The sequence below is a fragment of the Salvia hispanica genome, chromosome 5, assembly GCF_023119035.1.
Source record: "Salvia hispanica cultivar TCC Black 2014 chromosome 5, UniMelb_Shisp_WGS_1.0, whole genome shotgun sequence".
Lineage (NCBI taxonomy): Eukaryota > Viridiplantae > Streptophyta > Magnoliopsida > Lamiales > Lamiaceae > Salvia > Salvia hispanica.
In genome coordinates, this window is record NC_062969.1 from 40217597 (window position 1) to 40243994 (window position 26398).

Sequence of the window (26398 nt, forward strand, 5' to 3'; positions counted from 1 at the left end):
GAGTTGTCTTTATTTTTTGTTATTATTATATTATTTTATTTCATTAAATTAAAAGTAAAAAATATAAAATAATGATGATGTGGAAAAGATATAGACTCTTAGATAGGCTCTGGGATGAGCTCTCATTGTAGGGAGATAGACTTTGAGATGGGGTAGGAAAAAATGGAGATAGGCTCTGAGATGGGCTGCGGAGATAGGTCACCATTGCTAGTGCCTAAAGGACTTGGCCAAAGAGTGAGCGAGACGAAAAGAAGATGAGGACTGGTGTTGCTGCCTCTCGGCGATTGCTCCCCCGACAACGCATCCCCGAATAAAAAATCCATCATCTGCCGTTGACCTGTCACTAGAAGGAATTGATTGGACATAATTGCTTTTTCAAGATTAGTCGTTATTTTAAGTGATCGGTTAATTTTGATATTTACTTATCAACAAACCCTATACTCCCATACAGATAGTGTAAAGCTCTTTCCCCAGCTTGGCCTGTGTGTGTTTTTCTGTGTGTGTGTCAGACAAACTTCCATGTAGATACGGTCAAGCTCTTTAATGAGCTTGGCCTATGTTTGTTTGTGTGTTGTGTGTGTGAGAGAGAGAGTGTGTGTGAATGTGTGGAGCCTAAAATAGTTGTCATTTTTACATATACTATACTCTAAGTTGGTAGTACGTTAATTTGGAGGTAAAAATTTCATAAAAAGCTTTTTATTATGAAATTAATTATGTTATTAACAATCTGCATAATTCATAAAGATTTAAATGTGACTGATTTTCACAATCACAATACAGGCATAACATGCATATAACTAATTATGATCACTCCATTAAAAAAACAAGTTCTGAACATTATTTTGATATATGGAGTAGAAACTAATAAGAGGATTGATATCACTGCTGGTGGCTGCTGCTGATGAACATTTCATCATTCATGAACGAGTTCAAGAATAAAGAGAAAGAGTCGTCGTCATCGAAGCAATCTAGCATTCCTTCATCTCCATCTTGATTGTGTGCATCAGGGTTGTTAATTAGTGGATGGTTAGGATTATTAGGGGGATTAGGGTTGTTAAGTGGATGGTCAAGATTAATGGAGGGATTAGGGTTGTCAAGTGGATGGTTAGGATTCATGGAGAGATTAGGGCTTTTAAGTGAATGGTTGTGATTAATGGATGGATTGGGGTTATGTTTAATGGAGGGATTAGGGTTGTGAAGTGAATGGCTATGATTGATGGAGGGATTAGGGTTGTAAAGTGAATGGTTAGGATTAATGGAGGGATTAGGGTTGCTAAATGATTGGTTATGATTAATGGAGAGATTAAGGTTGAAAGGTTGGTGATTAATGAGGGGATTAGGGTTGAAAGGTTGGTGAGTAATGGAGGGACTGGGGTTGAAGGGTTGGTGAGTTTTGGGATCAATTCCTTGACTAATTAGCTTCTTGCTTAGACGAGTGTTCCAATAGTTCTTAATCTCGTTGTCAGTACGCCCGGGAATTCTTCCAGCTATTAATGACCACCTGCATTTATCATATATTTCACCAAATTTATAAGTAAATTAGTGCAACAAGGAAATAAGAAAAACTAAAGAAGGATTCATTCAAAAAAAGAAATAAGAAAAAAGCTTATTGAATTTCCCTGGTGATGAAAAGGGAAATCAATATCTCATCCACACAACCAACTCACACAAAACATTCTTTCATAAAACATGCACAAATTTTATTGAATTATTCTCACATTCACACATTGGTCTTTCCATGTGTCACTATGATCTAGAGGCAATAAACTTTCAAAAGCAAAAAAAAAAAGAGTCAAAATTTAAAATGATCTAGATGATGAAATAAGCATAAATATATGAAAGATGAAATTCAAAAGTTAAATGGTATATTAAATGACTTAGTTTCAAACTTATTTGAGTCACGTGGACAGAACAGAGGAAAAACGTCTTATCAATTAAACTATAACAAAATAAAATAGAAATACCTATTGCCGAGGAGGCGGTGGAGGCGGAGGATGAGATCGTCCTCGTCGGGGGAGATGTGGCCGCGCTTGACGGTGGGGCGGAGGTAGTTCATCCAACGGAGGCGGCAGCTCTTCCCGCAGCGGAGGAGCCCCGCCTTCTGCGGCAAAGTCCGCCAACCCCCCTCGCCCTCTCTCTTTATGCAGCTCCTCAGCAGCTCGTCCTCCTCCTCCGTCCACGGCCCCTTCTTCAGCCCGGCCTTCGCCTTCTCGACTTTCGACGACGGGCTTCTCATTTAGTTGCTATGTCGCTCTCCCTCTCTCTCTCTCAACTCTACTTGATTTAATTTCTTATTTGTAGCGTATGAATTTGCTTCAATTTTTACTCTCTCTTATTGATTTATGTGTTACTCTTACTTGTGATCAGTAAAGATTTAATTTAGCAATGCATTTGTTTTATTCATTGCGGATTTTATATAAATATGTGATTTGAAATGGACAATACTTCGACACATGATGACTAGGCCGAGACACACACTAAATTAGAAGATCTTGGCGCTAGAGTTTTTAACATTTATCGGGTGCATCGCGATGTGGTGGAGCCGGGATTTTGACGTTGGCGGTCCAGTCTGGGGTATTTTCGGGTGTGGCGTAACTAGAAGCAAATGCAACATACATATGTGAGATAAAAGAATGGGAAAGAATAAGAGAGAAAGAATTAAAGGATGAGCGTGGAGCGTTGACATAAAAATAACCAATAGCGTCAGAAAAGCACCCTTAACTACTATTAGTGCATCATCTTACAATTCTAGGCATTTTAAATCATAGAATTATATGATGATATTCAATGTAGATAATGAATGGATTTTATATTAAATATGTCAATTTTTTTAAATATACAGTATATATTAGACATAAATAAAATACAAAAAATGAAATATGTAACGCTAAATTAAGTGCACTATACGAAAGTCTGAAACACATGCATGCATGGATTTAATTAATTAATACTATATACTATCAATTACAAAACCCAAGTTCTAACATTATTTTAATCCAATGAAGAAACTAATATTAAAAGGCAATTACTAATTAATATCACTGCTGGTGGTGGTGGCTGCTGAACATCTCATCATTAATCAACGAATTCAGGAATGAAGAGAGAGAGTCTTCGTCGTTGCACCAATCTTCATCTCCATCTTGCTTGAGTGAATGGTTATGATTAATAATGGAGGGATTATGGTTGTCAATTAGGGAATGGTTTTGATCAATGGAGGGATTAGGGTCGAAGGGTCGGTGAGTTTTGGGATCAATGCCTTGGCTGATTAGCTTCTTGCTCATATGCGTGTTCCAGTAATTCTTGATCTCGTTGTCTGTCCGTCCGGGGATTCTTCCGGCTATTAGTGACCATCTGCAGTTATAATGTGTATCACTAAATTTATGGGAAAGTTGCTACACCAAGAAAGAAATTGAAGTGGGTTTTGTTCACAAAATAGGAGGGAAAAGAGGGTATATTTAGTTTTCCAAAGAAGGGAAAAATGCTCTCATCTCATGCATGTACACAATCAACAATAAATTTTGATGAATTATTCACACACACACACACACATTTACAACTAGAAAGAAATAAAAATTGGTATTGTATATTGTTCTTTCCAGGTGTCATCATGATCTAGAGGCAATAAACATAAAAAGCCAAAAAAAATTTGAAATTAAAAAAAAATTACTATAAGTTTTTGAGATACATCAAATTGGAGAGATAGAAGCATGATTAGAGGCAATAAACATATAAAAGACAAAAAAAAAAAAGAGATAAAATTCAAAAATTGTGTGATATACCAATGGATTTTATGACACTAAGTTGATCCGAGGAAAAACGTCTTATCATTAAATTGTTATCGAGAATATAAAAAGTTTGACAAGAAAAAGACAAGAAAAGATGAAATCAAGAAATCTTGAGACAGAATGATCCTACTACACTTGAGAGACAAAATAAGAGAGAGAAAGTGATCGATCTAGGCAATAAACATAAAGTCATACAAATGGAATATTAGAGAAAAAGCGTCTTATCAACTGAATTACTATTACACAATAAATAAATTAGAGAGAGAAGTACCTGTTGCCGAGGAGGCGGTGGAGGCGGAGGATGAGATCCTCCTCGTCTTCGGAGATGCGGCCGCGCTTAACGGAGGGGCGGAGGTAGTTCATCCAACGAAGGCGACAGCTCTTCCCGCAGCGGAGGAGCCCCGCCTTCTTCGGCAAAGTCCGCCACCCTCCCTCGCCCTCTCTCCTTATGTAGTCCCTCAGCAGCTCGTCCTCCTCCGCCGTCCACGGCCCCCTCTTCAGCCCCGTCTCCGCCTTCTTCCCGCCACCGGCGACGACGGCCTTCGACGAGGACCTTCTCATTTAATTATGTACTAATCGTGTCTCTCTAGCAAGTTTCATCAACTCTATTGATTCAATTTCTTATTAGTAGCGTTTGCGTTTGGTACAATTTTTTTTTTCTCTATCCTATTAATTAATCGTGCTAGTAAATGTACGTTTCTCAACGTGTTACACTTGCTTGTGGGTGATGCTAATATTTTCCTTAAGTTGGCAATGATTTAACCATACATTTATTTTATTTATTGTGGGTTGTAAAAATAGGTGATTGTTGATAAGTTTATCGATTCTTGAAATGCTACCCGCAGAAGAAAAAACTTTATGTCAATTGGAATTTAATTGTGTTTTCTAATTTTGTCGAGAGTTCTTCTATTCAGCATGTGGTGTGTATTAAATGAAGTTATATCCATATATATTTTAGAATAGAATATGGAATAGAAGGGAAAAAATTGTGACCACATTGTAACTATATAGGAAAAAAAAACACGTAGGATTACTAAAATATTCATCTAATTAAATTGAAAAGTGAAATACAAGAAAATTAAATTAAAATCTAGAAAAATAGAATATATGCATACATGCATGAGTTTTTGTTAATATTTTTTCAATTTAAAAATTAGAATATAAATTCCTAAATTTTCAATTACTATATATGCATGTGTATACATGCATATCACTAAGAATTGACAAATTCCCAAACCAAAGATCATTAATGCCAGAAAAAAAAAACCCACAATGGGCTTTTAAAAGCCCACAAAAAAGATCAATCATTATTAGCGGAGCAAATGGGCTTTGATGCCTCATGGTTGTTCTATTTTACAAGTTTATTTGGTTAAGGTTAAAAATAACTTTCTCCGTATCATAAAGATATGGAATTATGTTTGAAGGGACGTGTTAAAATAACACTATACCATAATTTTTAATTAATCATTTGTATACGTGGACGAATAATTAGCTGTCATGTGGCAATCATAAAAAATTTGCAATGGTGAATTTTCGCGGACTGCAATATCCAATACGCTAGACTGCAATATCCAATACTCTAGACTGCAAGGTGACGCGGCATGCAATATCCAATACACTAGACTGCAATTTATAGATTGTTGTAGATTGCTGTCTAGCGTTTATACTATTGCAGTCTAGCGTGGTGTTACGTGTCATTTTAAGAGAGTTGTTATTTTAACGTAACCCTATGTTTGAATACTACTTTTAAATGTAGAAAGAACAAGTTCCATTTAATTGTTATTTATATTATGATTGGATATATAGGTTCATTTTAAATATATTATTTATAAATAAAATATGATAATAAACATAATGACAAGACGAGTTGCACAAGTTACAAGCAAAGCAATTAAGTGTATATAAACTCGATTTGAATTAGTACAGTAAATCAATTTTGAAATACTAATATTTATCAAGTTGACGACAACTCTATTTGGAGACTATTTAATGAATATTGTAGACTTAATGATCGAATTTATTCTATTTTTTGTAGTTTCATCAATTTTATTACGATCTTTTAAATGTATTAAATTTACTTCCAACTTATTTATAATTGCATCAATTACCTATCAATTTTTTTCCCACTTATAAGCCACACCTCCCACTCATTTCAAGTTATATCAATTTGTACTATCAAAACTTCATTTCAAATGGTGGAATCAAGGCACAGTGTAAACTGTAAAGTAAATATTTTTTCTTCAAAAGAATTTATATACGAGATTAATTTTTAAAATAATTATTTGAGTTGATTAGAATGATACAAGATCGTAATTAAATTGATACAATTATAATAATTAAAAGGAAATAAAATTTATAAAATAGATCGATATAAATTGACTCCACTATTTATATATTGACTTCCTTTTTTATTTGCCGCCCAAAATCCCACATCGCAGCCTACTACCCTATCCATCATTCGCCGCTTCCACACGTAGTACCCCTCGCTGTCCACACTTGTACGTTTGACACCGAAATTACCTAACTACCCACGCACTGAATTGTGTTTTTGTGTGTGTGTGGCGTCTTCTTCTTCTATATAAAAGCCCAGATTCCGCACACCTCCACTGCGTGTGCCGCTGTGTGTGAGAGAGTAAAATTGAGAAAGAGATAGCTGAGCGCCAGCCACACACGCACACACACAAAAACACACACCAAAAACCCTAGAGAATTATCGCGGCGCAACTCGGGAGGATGGACGCCGAGTCGACTCAGATTCAGCAGGCGCAATTGGCGGCGATTTTGGGGGCGGACCCCGTGCCGTTCGAAACCCTGATTTCTCACCTCATGTCCTCCTCCAACGAGCAGCGCTCCCAGGCCGAGGCAATCTTCAATTTGATCAAGCAGAACGATCCTAACTCGCTCGTGCTCAAGCTCGGCCACCTCATCTCCTCGTCCGTGCACCAGGAGGCGCGCGCCATGGCGGCGATTCTCCTGCGCAAGCAATTGACCCGCGACGACTCGTACGTGTGGCCGAGCCTCACCGAGTCGACTCGCTCCGCGGTTAAAAACGTGCTGCTGTCGTCGCTCCAGAGCGAGGAGTCGAAATCGATTGTTAAGAAGCTGTGCGACACGGTCTCGGAGCTCGCTTCTTCGCTCGTGCCGGAGAATCAGTGGCCGGAGATCCTGCCGTTTATGTTCCAGTGCGTGACTTCCAGTTCTCCGAAGCTGCAGGAATCGGCGTTCCTGATGTTCTCGCAGCTGGCGCAGTTCATCGGGGAGACTTTGACTCCGTATATAACTGATTTGCACTCTGTTTTCCTCAACGTGTTGAATAGTTCCCCCAATCCGGATGTGAAGATTGCGGCGCTGAGCGCTGTCATTAATTTTATCCAGTGCTTGACGAGCTCGAGCGATCGAGATAGGTTTCAGGATTTGTTACCGGCTATGATGAGGACATTGACTGAGTCACTGAACTCGGGGCAGGAGGCTACTGCGCAGGAGGCGTTGGAGCTGCTGATTGAGCTGGCAGGGACGGAACCGAGGTTTTTGAGGAGGCAGATTGTGGATGTTGTTGGCGCGATGTTGCAGATTGCTGAGGCTGAGAGTTTGGAGGAAGGCACGCGGCATCTGGCAATTGAGTTTGTGATTACCCTAGCGGAAGCAAGGGAAAGGGCACCGGGGATGATGCGCAAGTTGCCTCAGTTCATTAGCCGGCTTTTCGCCAATTTGATGAAGATGGTTTTGGATGTGGAGGATGATCCTGCGTGGCACAGTGCGGAAGTCAAGGACGAGGATGCAGGAGAGACGAGTAATTATGGTGTTGGGCAGGAATGCTTAGATAGGCTCTCGATAGCGCTCGGTGGGAATACAATTGTCCCTGTGGCGTCCGAGCTGTTTCAGGCCTATTTTTCTGCTCCTGAGTGGGAGAAGCATCACGCAGCACTCATTGCACTTGCACAGATTGCAGAGGGTTGCTCCAAGGTATATATATGTAGCCGTGAAAGATTTACATCTGTGTTGTGAATGTGAATTTGGAGATGATAGTTTTTGTGGTCTAGTAATAGCTGTGCTGAATTACACATTGTCTCATGTTCTCATAAATTACATCATTTATAGCTTTGTGTGCTCTGTTTAGTGTGTGCTTTAGATGTGGTTTTTTATATTTATTGTCTCATCCTCACATAAAGTGCATTGATTCATCAGTTGAATTGTAATTCTTTTACTACCTTTGTTACCAGCACATAGCAATCTCGTATGCACCAATCTGAGAGTAATGTCATAGCAATCTTGTATGCACCAATCTGAGAGTAATGTCAATTCCTTTGCATACTGCAGGTGATGGTGAAAAATTTGGAACCAGTGGTAAAAATGGTCTTGAATTCTTTTCAACATCCTCATCCACGAGTGAGATGGGCGGCAATTAATGCAATTGGTCAGCTATCAACAGACTTGGGTCCAGATTTGCAAATTCAGTTCCATCAGCATGTCATGCCAGCTCTAGCTGCAGCTATGGATGATTTCCAAAATCCTCGAGTACAGGTTTGTATATCATGTTATCTTCTGCATCAGTATTACTTACCAAAATCTTACTTATCTGGAGCAATTTCCAACTTGTGATGAGGTTATTACTTATTAAATAGTAGAGCATTAGGTTGAACTCCTCCCTTGTTTTCCAAACCTCTTCCTTTCACTAGTTATTTACTTTTGTGTATAGCTGGTGTCATCGACATTGGTTTCTGAAACTGAATTATGTGATGATTAAGCACTTCATTCCCTTTTCTGCAGGCACATGCAGCTTCAGCAGTGCTTAACTTCAGCGAAAACTGCACTCCAGAAATTTTGACACCTTACTTAGACGGGATAGTGCACAAGCTTCTTCTGCTTCTTCAGGTGAAAACCGTGAAATTGCAAATTAGAAAAATATATGTGGAACATAATTGAATATTATGCTGTACTCACCATTGGATATACAAAACTAAAATATGTTTTGTAAATTGCAGAATTCGAAGCAAATGGTACAGGAGGGTGCCTTAACTGCTTTAGCTTCGGTAGCCGATTCATCTCAGGTACACCATCTCGTTATAGTTTGTCTTGTTAGTTTCTTTATTATTGGTGGATTTCTCAGCTAAGTTATTGAATTATGATTGGCAGGAACACTTCCAGAAATATTATGATGCAGTTATGCCTTACTTGAAAGTTATCTTAGAGAATGCCACTGACAAATCTAACCGCATGCTCCGTGCAAAAGCTATGGAGTGTATCAGCTTGGTGGGGATGGCTGTTGGAAAGGAGAAATTCAAGGAAGATGCTAAGCAGGTAGGCGACTAATGATCTGGGTCCTGATTGTTGTATTTATGTTGAATGTGCTATTTCCTTGTGTTTGTTTTGTGCTTTGTATGGACTCGTTGCTTTACTCACTACTTGCGCATTCTATACAGAGTGGCGTGTTCATTTTAGCAAAATTGTATCTGACCCCCCTTAATCATGATTTGAAATAATCATAGTTTCATTTATTTTTTGCTAGGTAATGGGAGTGCTTATGTCATTGCAAGGATCGCAAATGGAGACAGATGATCCTACTACCAGTTACATGCTACAAGTATGCCATTCATCCTTGTGAGCTGCAGATTTCAGATGTCTTAAAAAATTAGCTCAGTCACATTAAACTATTTTGTTTTTGTTCTGTTGTAGGCATGGGCCAGACTTTGCAAGTGCTTGGGGCAGGATTTTCTTCCTTATATGGGTGTGGTTATGCCTCCCCTGCTTCAGTCTGCTCAGCTAAAGCCTGATGTGGTCATTACATCTGCTGATTCAGACAATGAAATTGATGAATCGGATGATGAAAGGTGACGACTCTCTTATATCGTAGATTTATATTTTGAAAAGTTTCTTTTCATGTTTAATGAAAGTTGGCCTTATTTTCCACCATTCATATTTCTAGGCTATTAAGTTTTTCAATAACTTTATTAACATCCCTCTGTGAATCTTCATTTATGTCTTGTATCTAAAATTATTTGCAAGGAATAAGGAACTGTAACTTTCTTATTTGAATCTGGAAGATACCTGCTCTTTTTTTTTATGGTACTGTTTTGATTTCACGGTCTGATATGTGTTCATATTGTTTGCATCTTGGTTTGGGTGCTATACATTTCCATTGGGGCACATCTTCGGCTAATTGCTTCTGCTATGAACTAATTTTTCTATATTGCAGCATGGAGACCATAACCCTCGGGGATAAAAGAATAGGGATTAAGACTAGTGTCCTAGAGGAGAAGGCTACTGCTTGCAATATGTTGTGCTGCTATGCTGATGAGTTAAAGGAAGGTTTTTACCCATGGATCGACCAGGTTAGTGATAATAAATAGGTCTTTGCTTGATTCCGTTGATGGTAGATCACAATTTAAAGATGTTATGGCATGTTGTGTTTGCAGGTTGCCCCAACATTGGTTCCACTTTTGAAATTTTATTTCCATGAAGAAGTTAGGAAGGCTGCTGTCTCAGGTAATGCAAATTCTACTTGGTATGTTTCCATATACAGAATATTGAAGTTGCTAATATTGATCAACACTTCAATTATTGATTTCTAGCAATGCCGGAACTGTTGCGATCTGCAAAATTGGCTGTCGAAAAAGGAATTGCCCAGGGTCGTAATGAAACTTATGTTAAGCAGCTATCAGACTTCATTGTTCCTGCTTTAGTGGAAGCCTTACACAAGGTGTCAATTTAAGCTTGTGTTTTGCATTATGTTATTGATGATCATTGTGTCTGGGCACTCATAAGTATCAATTCTTATGTCATGCAGGAACCTGATATAGAGATCTGTGCAAACATGTTGGATGCGTTGAACGAATGTATACAGGTTGGTCACTTGAGTTCATTCCCTTCAACACACCTATTAATATGTTAGGTTTATTATTTTAAAATGTGAGTTTAAATCTGTGCTAGGTGAACGTGTGAAAAAAATGCAAGTTAATGTTGACCTTACTCGTCACAGTTCTAACATTCGCTGTGGATTGTGTACTGTTGATTCTGTAAAGATCTTTTATTTCAAGAAGTGTTTTCATCATCATGCTCTAGTGCATGCTGTATAAGAGGCTGTAACAACTACCTACCTACCTACTTATCTTGTATTCAATTTGATAGAGTAATGAACTTCATCTGTGCCATTCAGTAGAGTTGTATGCGTTTTTTGGTTAGATGAGTTGTACTAAAGTGCGAACATCATTTATTTGATGGCAGTTCTGGTTTTAATGAATTTACTGTATTTGCTAGAATTTAACTCATCAGTTCCCTCGTTTATGTCTCTCAGATTTCTGGATCTCTTTTAGATGAGAGCCAGGTTAGAAGCATTGTGGAAGAGATAAAGCAGGTGATCACAGCTAGCTCAAGTAGGAAAAAAGAGAGAGCCGAGAGAGCCAAAGCTGAAGATTTCGATGATGAGGAAGGAGAACTTCTTAAAGAGGAAGATGAGCAAGAAGAAGAAGTATTTGACCAAGTTAGTAAATCACACTTGGCTGTTCGGGACACACAACCAATTGTTTAAGCTCTGTCAGTTTGGAAACATGAGACCTTACTAACCTTGTGCTTCTTGTAATTTTTGTTTCAGGTTGGTGAAATATTGGGAACTTTAATTAAAACATTTAAGGGTTCCTTCTTGCCTTTCTTCGATGAACTGTCATCATACCTGATGCCGATGTGGGTAAGTCATGTTGTGATTATGATATTTCCGTTCCTGTTTCATACATGTTGGCAAGCAAGATCAGAGAAATAGAACAGAGGTTAAAACTTGAACGTCTATCTCAAACCTAAATTTTTTGGTTCATGAATGGGGCCCTCCTTTTATCTGCTGCAGGGAAAGGACAAATCGGCTGAAGAGAGAAGGATTGCCATCTGCATCTTTGATGATGTAGCTGAGCAGTGCCGTGACTTAGCTCTGAAGTATGTAACATGGCATAAAATATTTGAATTTGGTCTCAGTTGTGAAAATACTGATGTAGTTCGTGTCCTTTGTATTTGAACCAGGTATTATGATACATATCTTCCATTCCTCTTGGAGGCATGCAATGATGAAAGCTCGGATGTTCGACAGGTTGACCCGAAGCTCTGAACTTTGTGTTTTCACATACTCCAAACCATGTTAATCCATCATATCCTAATTGACTATTTTATACTCAGGCTGCTGTATATGGACTCGGAGTGTGTGCCGAGTTTGGAAGTTCTGTGTTTAAACCACTTGTTGGAGGTAAAGTTGCCTCAATGTGGCTCATAGAAAGTAAATTTCAGCTTGATATCTGTTATTTTGATCTTTGTTTGAAATCTTGTTCAGAGGCTCTTTCGCGGCTCAATGTAGTTATTAGGCATCCCAATGCTTTGCAGCCCGACAATGTGATGGCATATGATAACGCCGTTTCAGCTCTTGGAAAGATATGTCAGTATCATCGTGATAGCATTGATTCAGCTCAGGTAGCTCTCTCTCATCTCTATGCCGGGCTATTTTTCTCTTACCGTTAAGAAAATGCATAGTATAATTTTGTCGGATTCAGTATATTGTTACATTCAATTGAATACTGTGATAGTATTTCCTTCTGTTACCGCTCGATTAATTCTAACTGTGTAAAGTTGCTCCGATAGGTTGTTCCTGCCTGGTTGAATTGTTTACCTATAAAGGGTGATGTTATTGAGGCTAAAGTTGTTCATGACCAGCTTTGCTCAATGGTTGAAAGGTGAGGACATGAAAATTGCTCTTTCCTTTCCAAACTACATCCAGTTTCTTAATCACGTCTCTGCTTCACGTATACCACCCGTTTGTATACAATTTTTAATTTCCGACTCGGCTGTCACCTGCTTTTCGCATATTCTGTTATTGATCACAGTTTCCTCCTTCAGGTCTGATTTGGAACTTTTGGGGCCCAACAATCAGCATCTCCCTAAAATCGTTTCTGTTTTTGCCGAGGTTAGTTACGTTAAGGAATTTCGTGACCATTCTTCCATAAACTTTCTGTATGTTTTTTCAGTGAAGTTGGGTCTTTCTTTGAATCGTTCCAATTGCAGGTTCTCTGTACTGGCAAGGATCTTGCCTCCGAGCAAACCGCCAGTCGAATGGTGAACTTGTTGAGGCAGCTACAACAGACGCTGCCTCCATCCACCCTGGCCTCTACGTGGTCGGCCTTGCAGCCCCAACAGCAGCTGGCGTTGCAGACAATTCTGTCATCGTGATGATGCTTGCAGCAACCGCTGATTTGATATCGAGTTTGCTAGTGGTTTTGTGCCGGTCAAGCATTTGTTCGTCCCATTCTTTCCGGCGGGAGAGATGTTCCGCATTCTTTTGCACAAGGTTTTGGTCGAGTGAGGATCCGTTTCGCGTTGAAACGGAGGAGAGTCCCTGTAGACTGTATATTACAAGATCACCTGTGTTGCTCCCAAAAACTGGGGGAATCTGGTGTTCTTTTTATTTATTTGTCAACATTTGTGGTATTTGAGGATTGCCATAGAGGCAATTCCTGTCTCAGTTTTGGTCATGATCATGCATTTTTTCCCCTTTTTTGGTACATCTGTGATTGTTATTTATTTTGTTTATTTGTTACTACAGTTATATGAGAAACAATACTTGATGTTCAATTTCGTCATTGTGTTTTTAATGTGATACAAAATGTTCCAAGTCAAATAGTACAAAAATAGTTAAGAATGAAATAACGATAGAAGACAACAAAAGTGCTTATTTACATTCATACAATTACATAACTATGTTTTTTTTTACTGTACTCCCTCCGTCCCAGATTAAGAGTCACTTTTTACCATAAAAGTCTGTTCCTGTTTAAGAGTCACGAATTTTTCATATTTGGTCATACATTTTTACCTCATTCTTAATCAAAATTACATAAAAATGTCATTATCTATATTAAAATAAATCAAAAGTTAAAAGGGACTCACCTTCAACCAATTCCACCATCTCACTTCATTTATTACACACTTCAACTCTTTTTTAAAATCCGAGCCATAATAATAAATGACTCCAAATGTGGGACGGAGGGAGTATTACTCTTTTAATTATACTTATATTGTTTATGCCATTATAGTTATATTGTTGGAGTTGAACTGTTCCAACAACCTGATATAGGAGAACTTTTCATCTTGTCCAATCACATCATTGTAAGTGAAATTGATCCTACAATTACACCTAATACTTATGCTCTTGTTATTTTATGGCACTGGAGATTCCTTTCCTATCTTCAAACATGAGCATCAAGATTCTTTATCTCGTCTTTCCAACCAAGCCAAATTTTAAAAAAATTTGTTTACTAAAATAAGAATCAAGAGCTTGGTAGGTTCATCCATCTGTAGTGGTGTGATGAATGGCTAAACTGAAACTGCCGGTTCGACTTGTAAATGGATTGACGGTTTCGGCTATGGAACCATAATAGTCATTCACGAGCTGAATTTGAATGACATATCGATTCGAATGGCCTAGAGTTTCAGAAATATTGAAGCTTTAACCCGAGGTTAACAACCAATTTTGGTTGCTAGCTAGTTCAATACTAGAGCCATTAATTTACTTGCAGGGCTGGTTATGGTTTGGAACTGGAACCGGCTGCTTTGTGACCGGGTGCATTACTATTCACGTGGTGGGTTCGATGGATTCTTGTAATGTAGTGAAAAGGGAAAATTTGGCAGACTCTGGTGATGGCGATTTGCACCTTAGTTTATGTTTAAAGTTTGACCAAATGAGTAACAAATCAACAATATGTTGAGCTTTAACAACTCCTTCGATTACAAAAGGTATTCATTGTCTTTATCTAGACTACATTTGACTTTGGTTTGTTTGTCAGTCTCATTCTTGTCTGATCCAAGGATGAAATGGCTCCCATGTCCTAATTATTTATGTCCAAACTTGAATTATTGCACATCTATACAAATGTTGTTGTCTTGCATCGTTTGACTCTCTCTTAATGGAATCTATTCTCCATTTACTAGAAGCACAAAGAGGCAAGGGAGGTATTTTATGCTCTTAGTTGTGTTTTAGATGTTACGAAGTAAACATACAAGTACTCATGAATATAAACAAATAGACATAAAAATTGTTTACTTAGTTCGATATGCTAAGTATCTATGTTTGAGTGTGATGTCAAGCCAGATATTTCCTTATAATTCTTAGATACAACTTATAATAAGAGAACAAATCTAATCATAGTAACAATAGGAATCATGTTGGGCCTTAAAATACATGTACGGAAGCCCATACAAGTTATGTGATCGTGGACTGATTCACTTCCATACTCGACCATTAGATGATTACTCGACTTAGAAGGAACCGATGATTTTACAACTATGTGTTGATTCGTTGTTGGTGTAGTGTGTTTTATTGGCTCAACTCATGCCAATCACACCCCATCACGAAAATGAGCACAAAAAAGAGGCCAAGAACGTGCGGAGCAATATGAAACAATGGGATAAGGCATGCTTCACATAATAAATAGTAGTAGTAGTACAAAACAAACCATTAAACTAAAACAAATATTGAATACAATAGTACAAATTAGTCATGCTTACAACTCACGATTCATTACACACTTCCCATGTTTGAAGAAACCAGTCAACTCTATGCAAAGCATATTATTCAATTAATTCAAACCAAAAGTAGCCAAACAAATAAGACATATTCATCCTCCTATAAAAACACCCTTCTTGAAGCCAAGATTCATCACTTCTCTTTCCCCTCTTACAACCTCAAACCAAACCAAACCGAACTATGGAACTTCACTTCCGTAGCTCATCTTCGACCAACAACAACACGGTGTATAATAAGCCCACGAATAGAAGCCCTACCAAGGGCAAGTTCGTGGGAGTGAGGCAGAGGCCTTCGGGCAAATGGGTAGCGGAGATCAAGAACACGACCCAAAAGATCCGTATGTGGCTAGGCACATTCGACACCCCTGAGGAGGCCGCCCTGGCCTACGACGAGGCTGCCTGCCTCCTCCGTGGCTCAAACACGCGCACCAACTTCTTGAACACCGTCCCCTGCAACCCGGCCCTCTCTTTAAAGATCAAGAACTTGTTGAACCAAAAGAGGAGCCAAAATAAGGCCATTATTACCCCTCCAACTAGTGATCAACAACGCAACAACAACGTCGTTGCTAGTAACAGTAGTAGTGGTAGTAGCAATAGTAGTATCAACCAAACGGATGGATCTCTTGTTTTCAATCCATCCGAGGATGTATATAAGCCCGGTTTCATGCATTTCGCGCCTCAGCCATATGGGGAGGGCGCGGTTGAGGATGCGCCCTTCCCAGATTTCGAAAGAATGAAGGTTGAGAGACAGATTTCAGCATCACTCTATGCCATGAATGGCATAAGTGAATATTGGGATGCCATCAATGACTCAAATGATGCCTTTTGGGATATTCAAACTCTTAACCATATGTTCTGTCCAAGTTAAGCAAAAAAAATCATATTTATGCAACTTTTTTGACACATTTTATTAGGAAGAAAGTGGTTTGTATTTGGAATTTTATGTTGGTCTTATTTTATGTTAGAAGCTATTTATTCATAAATTGTGATGCTCCGATTCTATTGTCCAATATTGCAAAAGTTCTTGCAATATTTCTACGTGAATTAAGAAAGAGATAGTGACTAATATTATCTTAATATAAAAATACTCATCTCCAAAAATAAATTAAAATAAAAAATATTCAAATAATAATTTAATTATCTAGTGTCTTCATGAATATTACCATAATTAAATCATAATCTAAATCAATGATCTCTTTACCCAAAATAATAATATTAAAGAATATCCAAGCGTGATAAATTAATACTCCTAAATTTTGTATACATATCTAGAAACTGTGTCTTAAAAATCTGAATTTGTGCGAAAACTTATCCTATTTGAATAAGACAACAAAACAAAATAAAGTTTTAATAGTAATTCCGTAAATTAATTCGTGTATATAATTTATTTTATTACGTTTATAGGGCTTTCTTTGTTCTCTCCTTGACTCAATTGGATTATTTTAACGCTTATATAATGAGTTCAAATTTATTGCAAAAAACTTGATTTTCATTTGATTAGCTTTGCAACTCAATCACCCTCAAACACAAGAAGCTCTCTTTGGTTTGTTTCATACTTAGCTTTTTACATTATCCAAGATGAGAAGAAGAAGATACTCTCAAGAAGATGTCGATCATGTAGGGTTTATGTTCAATTAATTTATGGTTAGTATTTAATCTATTCTGTTTAACAATCTGTTTTGTTTGTCACAGGTATGTATGCATATAAAATATTGCATGATAAATTACAAGAGGAAAGAGAGTATCATTGAAATTATTGCAAGAGAAGATGCAATGGAGCCTGACTTCATTCAAATGCGTAAGTTTTATTTGGTATCAATGTCATAAATTTGTATAATTTGAGTGTTATTTGATTTAAACTAACTCAATTTTGTGAGATACATAGAAAACTCCAATCTTGGAGTTGAAATTTTGCATATACGTTTTTACATCATTGCATGATTAATTTTGTTTAATCCTCAACCAAAAACCAACCTTCCATTTTTTTTAAAAGTTAATTACCAATTGAAACCTATATTCTATTTTCTACCAAATTGAGAATTTTGCCTATGGTTGTGTTACAGTTTGGGAAGAGTTGGAAAACGAAAATCAAGAGTTTTTTAGGCATTACAATAAGAGATTGGCAGCAATTGCTCAAATCAAGAGATTCAATAGTCTGCTTTTGAGGCAAGCAGAATTGATGGGATACACCAACCTTCAGCAAGGTCCTAGTGGCTCGGGGCAGACGCATCAACGCGACGAGCTTCAACAAGGTCCTAGTGCGGAGATGGAGCTGATGCATCAACACAACGAGCTTCAACGTCTCTCTCAGCTGGCGGGGTTGATGCATCAGCCGAACGGGTTTCATCCCAGTTCAAATCTTGCTCTAGGGGCGCGAACAGTGCATCAATCCAACGGATTTCCACAACACTCTAATGCCTCTCAACACGTGCAACGGATGCCGGTGCATCAGCTCAACGAAATTCATCCTCGTTCTAATGGCACGCTAGAGGAGATAGTAATGCAATGCAACAACGAGCTTCAACAACGCGCTAATGCCTCTCAGCAGGTGCAACCGATGCCTATGCCTCGTATGCAGTTTAATGTCGCTCAACCGGTGGAGTTCATGCACCAACACGACGTGCACCATCCTCGGATTAATAGTGTCACTCAACAGGCGCAACGGATGCATCAGCATAATGGGCTCCAATTTCGTCCCGTTCACACTCAACATGCACCACAGCAGATGCAACGAGACAAAGGGCCCCTTCGCCATTCTAGTGTTCCTCAGCCGGCTGAACTGGTGCATCGTTATAACGAGCTTCAGCAACATCCTAGTGCCACTCTACACCCACAACAAATGATGCAACGAGGCAACGAGCATCCTAGTGCCACTCTACACGCACAACAAATGATGCAACGAGGCAACGAGCTCTATCGCCATCCTAATGGCTTCAGACAGACTCCACAACTGATTCAACAAGGCAACGAGCTCTATCGCCATTCTTATGGCTTCGGACATGCTCCACAACAAGGGATACAGGCAGACAATGAGCTTCATCACCATCCTAATGGCTTCGAACAGACTCCACAACAATTGATGCAACGAGGCACCGAGCTCTATCGCCTTTCTAATGGCATCGAACAGGCTCCACAACAAGGGATACAGCCAGACAATGGGCTTCATCACCATCCTAATGGCTTCGAACAGACTCCACAACAACTGATGCAACGAGGCACCGAGCTCTATCGCCATTCTAATGGCTTCGAACAGGCTCCACAACAAGGGATACAGGCAGACAATGAGCTTCATCACCATCCTAATGGCTTCGAACAGACTCCACAACAACTGATGCAAAGAGGCAACGAGCTCTATCGCCATTCTAATGGCTTCGAACAGGCTCCACAACAAGGGATGCAACCGGACAATGAGCCCTATCACCATGGCTTCGAACCACGAGAAGAAAACAGATGAATACCATTGGCTCGAACACCTTAGCCTTCAACTATGCTAATGAGTACGATGTTCCAAGTAAATGGTTATGACTTATACTATTGTTGATGTTTTTTAAAGAAAATAGTGTTTTCATCTATAAGTATTGTAAATGTATGTTTTTTGGCATTTTTAATAATAGTGAAAATAGTACTATGAAAAACAAGGATCATAAATGTAACAAAATGTGCTTCTTACTAGAAAGTGAAAATTTACATTGCTTGGAAAGAGAAACAAGTTTCAATTAAAGATAATACAACCAAATTAAAAGGAACACATTAATACACAAAGAGACAACTTCATTAGCCCAACAACTTCATTAAAGTGCCAAACTTTTACCAGCTACGTTAGTAGTCTTCACCTTCATCGTCTTCGTCATCAACACCTTCTGCACCAACTTCTTCATAATCTTTTTCGAGAGCAGCCAAATCTTCACGAGCTTCGCTGAACTCACCTTCCTCCATTCCCTCACCGACGTACCAGTGAACAAACGCTCTCTTGGAGTACATGAGGTCGAATTTGTGGTCAATGCGCGAGAACACTTCAGCGACTGCTGTGTTGTTGCTGATCATACACACGGCACGCTGCACCTTGGCAAGATCGCCACCGGGTACGACGCTAGGAGGTTGGTAGTTGATTCCACATTTGAAGCCGGTAGGGCACCTGAGTTAAGAAAGAGACTGTCACACTATTTCACATTGGGATTTAAAGAAAAAGAATCAGTTCTTTCCACTTTGGCCTATTCCTCTTACCAGTCCACGAACTGAACAGTCCGCTTAGTTTTGATGGTAGCAACAGCTGCGTTGACATCCTTGGGGACAACATCTCCACGGTACATCAAGCAGCACGCCATGTACTTCCCGTGACGGGGGTCACATTTTGCCATCATGCTCGAGGGCTCAAACACTGCATTTGTGATCTCAGGGACTGATAGTTGCTCGTGGTATGCTTTCTCGGCTGAGATCATGGGTGCATATGATGACAGCATGAAATGGATGCGAGGATATGGCACGAGGTTAGTCTGGAACTCTGTAATATCCACATTAATGGCTCCATCGAACCGTAGAGAAGTAGTCAAGGAAGATATGATTTGGGAAATCAAACGATTCAAATTGGTGTATGTAGGCCTATCAATATCCAATGACCTCCGGCAAATATCATAGATGGCTTCATTGTCCAACAGCACAGCCACATCTGTGTGCTCGAGAAGCGAATGAGTGGAAAGAACACTGTTGTAAGGTTCAACAACTGCAGTGGACACCTGCAACAGACATCAAATTCAAATATAAATTCCCTCAATCGAGTCATATGCAGGTATCTCGCGCAAACCATTCTACTCATGTGTCTTACACTTTACATAGCCAAAAACGAGCGCATAAAACTGGAGAAGTAGACAATCATGCAAGATAAATGATGCAATTTCAAGAAAGTTAAAGCACCTGGGGAGAAGGATAGATGGTGAAGCCAAGCTTCGACTTTTTCCCATAGTCCACAGACAAGCGCTCCAAAAGCAACGAGCCCAATCCAGAACCAGTACCACCACCTACAGCATTGAAAACCAAGAACCCTTGCAGACCAGTGCAGTTATCAGCCAACTTCCTCACTCTGTCAAGGCATAAGTCGACAATCTCTTTTCCAACTGCAAATAAAGCACCATAAGTTAATCACAGTAACAATGCAACAAACTAGATTCTATCAAGTACTATGCAACAAACAGACAATAAACATAGAGCTCGAAAACTTATAATCATACTACAACGGAAAACATTATATGCCAAACTTATAAGCATCTAATAGTGAACTTATGGTGATTCATACCAGTGTAATGCCCTCGGGCGAAATTGTTGGCAGCATCTTCCTTCCCGGAGATAAGCTGCTCGGGGTGAAAGAGCTGGCGATAGGCCCCTGTCCTAACTTCATCAATGACGGTGGGCTCAAGATCAACAAAAATAGCTCTCGGCACATGTTTCCCTGATCCAGTCTCGCTAAAGAAGGTGTTGAAGGCATCGTTTCCTACACCCACCGTTGTGTCACTACAAATCCAGAATAGAAGTCAGATCTCACCAACTCGAAAATATGAAAATCGCCAGATTCAAATTCAGATGAAGTCACACAACTCCAGATTCACACAAAATTCTAGCACTGATAACCGAGATCAGACTCACGCTCTCACTGTAGTACAAAATTATTCACTAGATTCAAAATCAGATGAAGTAACACAACTCAAATTTACACAAATTTAAGCGATAATAACAGAAATCAGAACCACGCGATCACTGTGCGTATCCAACTTCAACAAGGATCTAAAACTGTACCAAATTATTCACTAGACTTTTGCGAATTACTGAAAACAAACAAACAAAAAAATCAAATCCACGCAGCTCAGACATTCTAGAGACTAAACTAAAGCAAATGAAGCAGATAAAACAAAAATACTACCGAATCAAAAGGAAATTGGAAATCAAATCCGAAAAAAATAATACCTAGGCATCATTCCATCGGGCTGGATGCCATGCTCGAGGCAATAGAGCTCCCAGCATGAATTACCGACCTGAATCCCTGCTTGCCCAATGTGTACGCTTATGATTTCTCTCATCTCTCTCTCTCTCTGTGTGTAAAGCTTTGTTAATTTTGTAGCTATACAGTAGAGAAATGATATTTTGATGATGAAATGGGTCGGAATCTGTGGGCCTGCAATTCATTATGCGCCAGCTGTGATGTGGGCCCAGGCCCATTACGACTTCGGATCTTTCATCGCTCAGTGACTTATTTACCCCTATCTTAATAACTACTCCACTCCATACTCGATCCTCCTCCCTTCGTCCAAAAAAAATTACTCCATCTGTCCCCAATTAAGAGTCACACTTTTCTATTTCGATTCTTCCACAATTAAAAGCCACACTTTATTTTTACCATAAATAGTAAGTAGGTCTCACATTCCACTAACTCAATTTACTCACATTATTATAAAACCAATATTAAAAATGGGTCTCACATTCCACTAACTTTTTCAACCAACTTTTCTTTACATTTCTTAAAACTCATGCCCGGTCAAAGTGTGGCTCTTAATCGGGGACGGGGGAGTATACACTTTGGGTCTAGGTCCAGTCTGACATGAGTTTTAATACAAAACTAATAAAATAAGAGAGAAGTAGAGATAAAAAGTAATTAAAGTATTGTTAGTGGAGAATGAGTATCACCTTATTAGAGATAAAAAAAAAAAGTTTTCAAATTAGAAAGTACATATTTTTATGAGGTGGATTTCAAATGAAAGAATGCATATTTCTATGGGACGGGAGAGTATATTGTCACAATTACACAATTTTTACTTCGGTGCGAGATTTTACACATTTAAAATATAGCTGAAAAAATCATGATATTTAAATAGATAACTATAAAATGATATACTATCGTCAAGAACAAATGAACAATTGGATTGAAAAATGAACATAATATGGTGCGTTATGAATTTTGATGAAAAATGGCTCAAGTGTTACTAGTACACATGTTACAAAATATATATCGAGTCGAGTCAAGACAACGCTTGTGGTAAGGTTGATAAAATATAAATTGATAGTATATTAAATGAGATATGTCATGGAATAATTTTAAAAAAAAAACTAATTTTTGTAAACGTATCAAACTTATTTTAAATACTAGTAATACTATGTTATAATTGAAGGGATATCTTCTAGCCGATCAAGTTGCCCAAGATTTAGAAAAGGAAAACATAGTCCATGACTCCATGTGCATGTGTGTTAGAGAACCAAGGCAATTATGAAAGTAGTTGGTTTAATCCACATGCATTTATTCCTTTCCAATCTCTCTATTGCTAGACTGTACTTCAAAATTATTTCATTGGATTTACGTTGGCATTGCTTCTTCATTTATACTATTGGATACCATGTTGGCATTGTTTCCAAATTTTGAAAATGACCTTTTTAAGATCATAAGTGTTACTATTAATACTCTTTGTTTTTGTTTCAATTATCGTGACAAAGAGAATAATGGATCAATCATTATTTGGATAATAATAATAATAATAATATTGTAAGAGGGATAGCTAGATTACCAAAAATTCAATTTTTTACACTTGTCTCGTCGGTACACCAAAACAACGATTTATTGATGATGCTTAAAACGCTGCTGGTTCATTAAAATAAATAATTATCTTCTTTTCATTTGTACTTATTCGTAGACACCTCGAAGGATGAGACAACTGGCCCAAGGGTTTAAATATGCTTCATATCCAAAGGTGAGGATCGATTCCCTGACCATTTGATTAAGGATAGATGAGTCTTATGTCACTCGACCACACTTATTCATTTCCTTTCCTCTTTTTGATTCTAACAGAACAACATTACATTTAAGTATTACTCCCTTCGTCCCGCTTTAGCAGTCCCATTGACTTTTCTGCCCTCTTTTTGTAAAAATGATAAAAAAATAGTTAAAGAGGAGAAATGGTAAATTAAGAGAGAGAATAATATAGAGAAGAGTCTTATCTACATTATTGTCTCTTTTATTTTACCATTTCTCTACTTTAACTATTTTTTATCATTTTTACAAAAAAAGGGCAGAAAAGTCAATAGGATTGCTAAAGCGGGACAGAAGGAGTAACAAAATAGGTCATTTTTATATACAGATAAAATAATAGAAAAATAATTAATATTGGGCCTACATAAGTTAAAGCCCAATATAAAATTTCCTAATGGGCTTGAGCCATTTCTAATTTTCCAACGGTAATCACAAATTCATCATCCACTTTATCTGCGCCATTTTTCTTCACTCAAATGCTAAATTGGATTTTATTTTTATTTTTATTTTTATTATTTAGCGGCAGCAATGGCGGCAATCGTAGCTACAGTTGGACCAGCAATGGCGGGTGTGACTGCACCGAATCCATACACTCTTCTTCCCGGTCCTCTTTGGAATTCTCTTCACCGTAAATCGCTTATCCTCCATCTTCATTTCTGAAATATGTGGTTGATTGATACAAACATTTTAATTTTCATCTTACATCTCCAATCTATCGAGTTACAGTTTGTATTCACGATTTCGCAGTTTCGAGATTAAGCTAAGTATGCTATTGTTTTCCGCAAAGAGCTAATTAAGAGTGACGAATTGTTGATTTATGAAAAAAGTGTTTGGAGCTTTGTGTGGAGTCATTTGCTTAGTTTCAATCTCAATTTTGTGTTGGGCTGTTAGGTCAGCTATTTAGAACTCGGTTCTGATGTTTGAATGTCATTCATGTTTCTGCTCTTAAATTCTTATGGAATTGAATCAATTGATGTACTGTTTTATTGTAAAATGTGTAATTTTTTCTGAATCTGGTTCGGAATTTGTTTGATTAGCAATTTGAAGCTGCTTGAAAACCTATCATGGTGCTAGCACCGAAGTAGTAGGAAACATTCAGAATCTATTTGATTAACAATTTCAGATGTTCCCAATATATTCTTTGAACTTAGAGAGATCCACCTCGTAAGATCTGTTGTGTGTAGGAGGCACCGTATGAAAGAATAACTACGTTCAATTTGTGAAAAAAGCATCTATCTAGGGATTAAGGGTCAGATGAGTAAACTCTAGAGACAAACTTATTGGCTCCCTATGATCTTTACTTTCTGCAAGGCCTTCTATGTAGTCGTATACCATAGCCATTAGTTCATTTGTTTTACGAATAAGCTGATGAGTTGAACTGTCAACTATTCACCTCAATGTATACTTTTTTCTCGCCCTGGTGTATATAGTTTATTTATGCTTAAGTACAGATATAGTTGAAATGGACAACAGAATGCAAAATTTAATGAGTGTGTAAAATAAAACAATAAGCTTCACTTTGATAGTAGCAGAGGAGAAAGAAAAGATGTGTCGGTTATTGAAGTAATGGACAAAGTTTATCAAAGCACCAAAGCCAACTTCCCACCACTTCCCTTTTCATCTATAAAGATAATGAAAATAGATGCTGCAGCAGCTGCAGTCCAGGCCCGTCGTGACAAGACCATTAGATTTGGATTACTTTCTTCTATCAAAGCTGTAGAAAACAGATCGGATGAGGTAATGGCACAAGAAACGCAAGAGGAAGAAGTAGAAGAGAATCTGAATATTTCCCAAATTAAACAGCACCTCTTTGCTGCTCTACAAGGTGCTGAAAAAAAATGTCTTATAAAAAACATTTGTAATTCATTTGTGTTAACAAGTTTGAAAAAGAGAGTGTATTACAGGCATAAATAGAGGCATATTTGGAGTGCCATCAGCCAAGAAAAGTGAAATCCAAAATTTGGTTGAGCTGCTCGAGTCTCAAAATCCCACACCTGAACCAACTCTCTGCTTAGAGAAGGTGCTTTCGGTTGCTTGTCTCTAGTCCAGTTTAGGGGCTTACATTTCGTGGAGTTACTAACTGAAAACATTAAATCAGGTAGCTGGAGCTTGGAAGCTCATCTATAGCACCATTAGTATTCTCGGCTCAAAAAGAACTAAACTGGGATTGCGGGATTTCATTAACTTGGGAGACTTCATCCAAACAATAAATGTTGATCAGGTATTCAATTGAATTATAGATATCGGTTCTCATGCTAATGTGATTCTTTCTGGCTTGTTCAAACTCAACCAGATATGGCTTGTTATAGCACTTTGTTATTGTTACTACAACTGCTTCATTTCCCTGAACAAGATATCTAGAAAACCTACATCATGATTCGTAAAAGTGTACTTTTGAAGTTATGTGAAGTATAACACTTGTGGAGATGCTTCATTTCACAAATTTGTAATAACATGTAGCGTTTTTTATGATGGAAAAATGGAGGGTAAAGCTGTAAATGTGATCGAGTTCAGTGCCAGAGGGCTGACTGTACTTAGTGGACAATTGACAATTGATGCATCTTTCAAGATTGTCTCAAATTCAGTGAGTATATATACCTTGCACATTTTTAAAACAGTTATTACATGTATGATGATTTTCTTTCTCTTCTCGTGCTCTAACTCTGTGTAGCGAGTCGATATCAGTTACCAAAAGTCAGTGATCACCCCAGATCAGGTATGAATAGACAATAAATTTTATGCATTAGCTGTTTTTACAAAATCAGTAACCTGATAACTTGGCCATGAATTCTTGATTGCTGCAGTTGATGAATGTTTTCCGTAAAAACTATGACCTGCTTCTACAAATATTCAACCCAGATGGCTGGCTCGAGATCACGTATGTCAATCAACCTTACCTTTTCGGAACGTGGGAATATGTATAATCCATTCTGATTTATTTTGTCTTGGCAGATATGTTGATGATGCGTTGAGAATCGGCAGAGATGATAAAGGAAATATCTTCATCTTAGAGAGAATAGAGATTTGCTGAGTTGCAATCAAATCCTTTTTTATTTGTGATGTGCAAGCAAAGGTAAATGCATTTTTGATGGAAACAAAATTTTGTTGCATTTGGATTCTGGAAATAGAGCCAGATAGTTTGTATACACACCCAATTATGATTAAAATAATAATTAACCTCGTTTTTCGTCTTTCGACACAATTTTGACTGCTAGAAAGTCTTTTTTAAGTAAATCTTCCAAGAGATCTCGAACATTAGAACATAGTACTAGTAAACATT

At 38.0% G+C, this 26398-nt stretch overlaps 6 protein-coding genes across 8 annotated transcripts; 3 read left to right on the forward strand and 3 right to left on the reverse strand.

The window, feature by feature from the left end:
* Positions 1 to 879: 879 nt before the first annotated feature.
* LOC125190071 (transcription repressor MYB6-like) lies at positions 880 to 2236 on the reverse strand. Its single transcript, XM_048087268.1, has 2 exons — positions 1965 to 2236; positions 880 to 1501 (listed from the first exon to the last, which is right to left on the reverse strand). Exons 1-2 carry the CDS (start codon positions 2234 to 2236, stop codon positions 880 to 882), a joined length of 894 nt encoding a protein of 297 aa, XP_047943225.1.
* Positions 2237 to 2979: 743 nt separating this feature from the next.
* LOC125188266 (transcription factor MYB114-like) lies at positions 2980 to 4388 on the reverse strand. Its single transcript, XM_048085038.1, has 2 exons — positions 4057 to 4388; positions 2980 to 3351 (listed from the first exon to the last, which is right to left on the reverse strand). The coding sequence occupies exons 1-2, from the start codon at positions 4344 to 4346 to the stop codon at positions 3039 to 3041; spliced, it is 603 nt and encodes a 200-aa protein (XP_047940995.1). The 5' UTR covers positions 4347 to 4388; the 3' UTR covers positions 2980 to 3038.
* A 2010-nt stretch (positions 4389 to 6398) lies between these two features.
* LOC125187937 (importin-5-like) lies at positions 6399 to 13388 on the forward strand. The gene is made up of 20 exons (XM_048084615.1): positions 6399 to 7748; positions 8103 to 8306; positions 8553 to 8657; positions 8768 to 8833; positions 8919 to 9083; positions 9292 to 9366; positions 9459 to 9613; positions 9979 to 10114; positions 10199 to 10268; positions 10355 to 10482; positions 10570 to 10626; positions 11077 to 11262; positions 11374 to 11466; positions 11620 to 11705; positions 11790 to 11856; positions 11943 to 12009; positions 12094 to 12230; positions 12399 to 12490; positions 12654 to 12720; positions 12819 to 13388. Exons 1-20 carry the CDS (start codon positions 6519 to 6521, stop codon positions 12981 to 12983), a joined length of 3351 nt encoding a protein of 1116 aa, XP_047940572.1. The 5' UTR covers positions 6399 to 6518; the 3' UTR covers positions 12984 to 13388.
* Positions 13389 to 15450: 2062 nt separating this feature from the next.
* Positions 15451 to 16374, forward strand: LOC125186273 (ethylene-responsive transcription factor ERN1-like). The gene has a single exon (XM_048082628.1). The coding sequence runs from the start codon at positions 15514 to 15516 to the stop codon at positions 16198 to 16200; it is 687 nt and encodes a 228-aa protein (XP_047938585.1). The 5' UTR covers positions 15451 to 15513; the 3' UTR covers positions 16201 to 16374.
* Positions 16375 to 18980: 2606 nt separating this feature from the next.
* Positions 18981 to 21436, reverse strand: LOC125188388 (tubulin alpha-3 chain). Of its 2 annotated transcripts, XM_048085200.1 has the most exons (6): positions 21288 to 21436; positions 20623 to 20837; positions 20244 to 20443; positions 19557 to 20065; positions 19345 to 19467; positions 18981 to 19262 (listed from the first exon to the last, which is right to left on the reverse strand). In XM_048085200.1, exons 1-6 carry the CDS (start codon positions 21398 to 21400, stop codon positions 19124 to 19126), a joined length of 1299 nt encoding a protein of 432 aa, XP_047941157.1. In that variant the 5' UTR covers positions 21401 to 21436; the 3' UTR covers positions 18981 to 19123. The 2 variants fall into 2 exon arrangements, with proteins under 2 accessions (XP_047941157.1, XP_047941156.1); XM_048085199.1 differs by having other exon boundaries at positions 18981 to 19467.
* A 2158-nt stretch (positions 21437 to 23594) lies between these two features.
* Positions 23595 to 26320, forward strand: LOC125188627 (fibrillin protein 5 homolog). Of its 2 annotated transcripts, XM_048085591.1 has the most exons (8): positions 23595 to 23746; positions 24770 to 24943; positions 25023 to 25138; positions 25217 to 25339; positions 25604 to 25702; positions 25790 to 25834; positions 25923 to 25996; positions 26071 to 26320. In XM_048085591.1, the coding sequence occupies exons 1-8, from the start codon at positions 23647 to 23649 to the stop codon at positions 26147 to 26149; spliced, it is 810 nt and encodes a 269-aa protein (XP_047941548.1). In that variant the 5' UTR covers positions 23595 to 23646; the 3' UTR covers positions 26150 to 26320. The 2 variants fall into 2 exon arrangements, with proteins under 2 accessions (XP_047941548.1, XP_047941549.1); XM_048085592.1 differs by lacking the exon at positions 25604 to 25702.
* Positions 26321 to 26398: the final 78 nt, after the last annotated feature.

Coding starts and splice junctions, on each gene's coding strand:
- LOC125188627 (XM_048085591.1), top strand. CDS start 23,647: ATGGCGGCAATCGTAGCTACAGTTGGACCAGCAATGGCGGGTGTGACT. Junction 24,944..25,022: donor CCTCTTTGCTGCTCTACAAG/GTGCTGAAAAAA, acceptor AGTGTATTACAG/GCATAAATAGAGGCATATTT. Junction 25,340..25,603: donor AAACAATAAATGTTGATCAG/GTATTCAATTGA, acceptor GGAAAAATGGAG/GGTAAAGCTGTAAATGTGAT.
- LOC125188266 (XM_048085038.1), bottom strand. CDS start 4,346: ATGAGAAGGTCCTCGTCGAAGGCCGTCGTCGCCGGTGGCGGGAAGAAG. Junction 3,352..4,056: donor CACCGCCTCCTCGGCAACAG/GTACTTCTCTCT, acceptor TTATAACTGCAG/ATGGTCACTAATAGCCGGAA.
- LOC125188388 (XM_048085199.1), bottom strand. CDS start 21,400: ATGAGAGAAATCATAAGCGTACACATTGGGCAAGCAGGGATTCAGGTC. Junction 20,444..20,622: donor CGCCCGAGGGCATTACACTG/GTATGAATCACC, acceptor CTTTATTTGCAG/TTGGAAAAGAGATTGTCGAC. Junction 19,468..19,556: donor ACTGTTCAGTTCGTGGACTG/GTAAGAGGAATA, acceptor TTCTTAACTCAG/GTGCCCTACCGGCTTCAAAT.
- LOC125190071 (XM_048087268.1), bottom strand. CDS start 2,236: ATGAGAAGCCCGTCGTCGAAAGTCGAGAAGGCGAAGGCCGGGCTGAAG. Junction 1,502..1,964: donor CACCGCCTCCTCGGCAATAG/GTATTTCTATTT, acceptor TGATAAATGCAG/GTGGTCATTAATAGCTGGAA.
- LOC125187937 (XM_048084615.1), top strand. CDS start 6,519: ATGGACGCCGAGTCGACTCAGATTCAGCAGGCGCAATTGGCGGCGATT. Junction 9,367..9,458: donor CTACCAGTTACATGCTACAA/GTATGCCATTCA, acceptor GTTCTGTTGTAG/GCATGGGCCAGACTTTGCAA. Junction 10,627..11,076: donor CGTTGAACGAATGTATACAG/GTTGGTCACTTG, acceptor TATGTCTCTCAG/ATTTCTGGATCTCTTTTAGA.
- LOC125186273 (XM_048082628.1), top strand. CDS start 15,514: ATGGAACTTCACTTCCGTAGCTCATCTTCGACCAACAACAACACGGTG.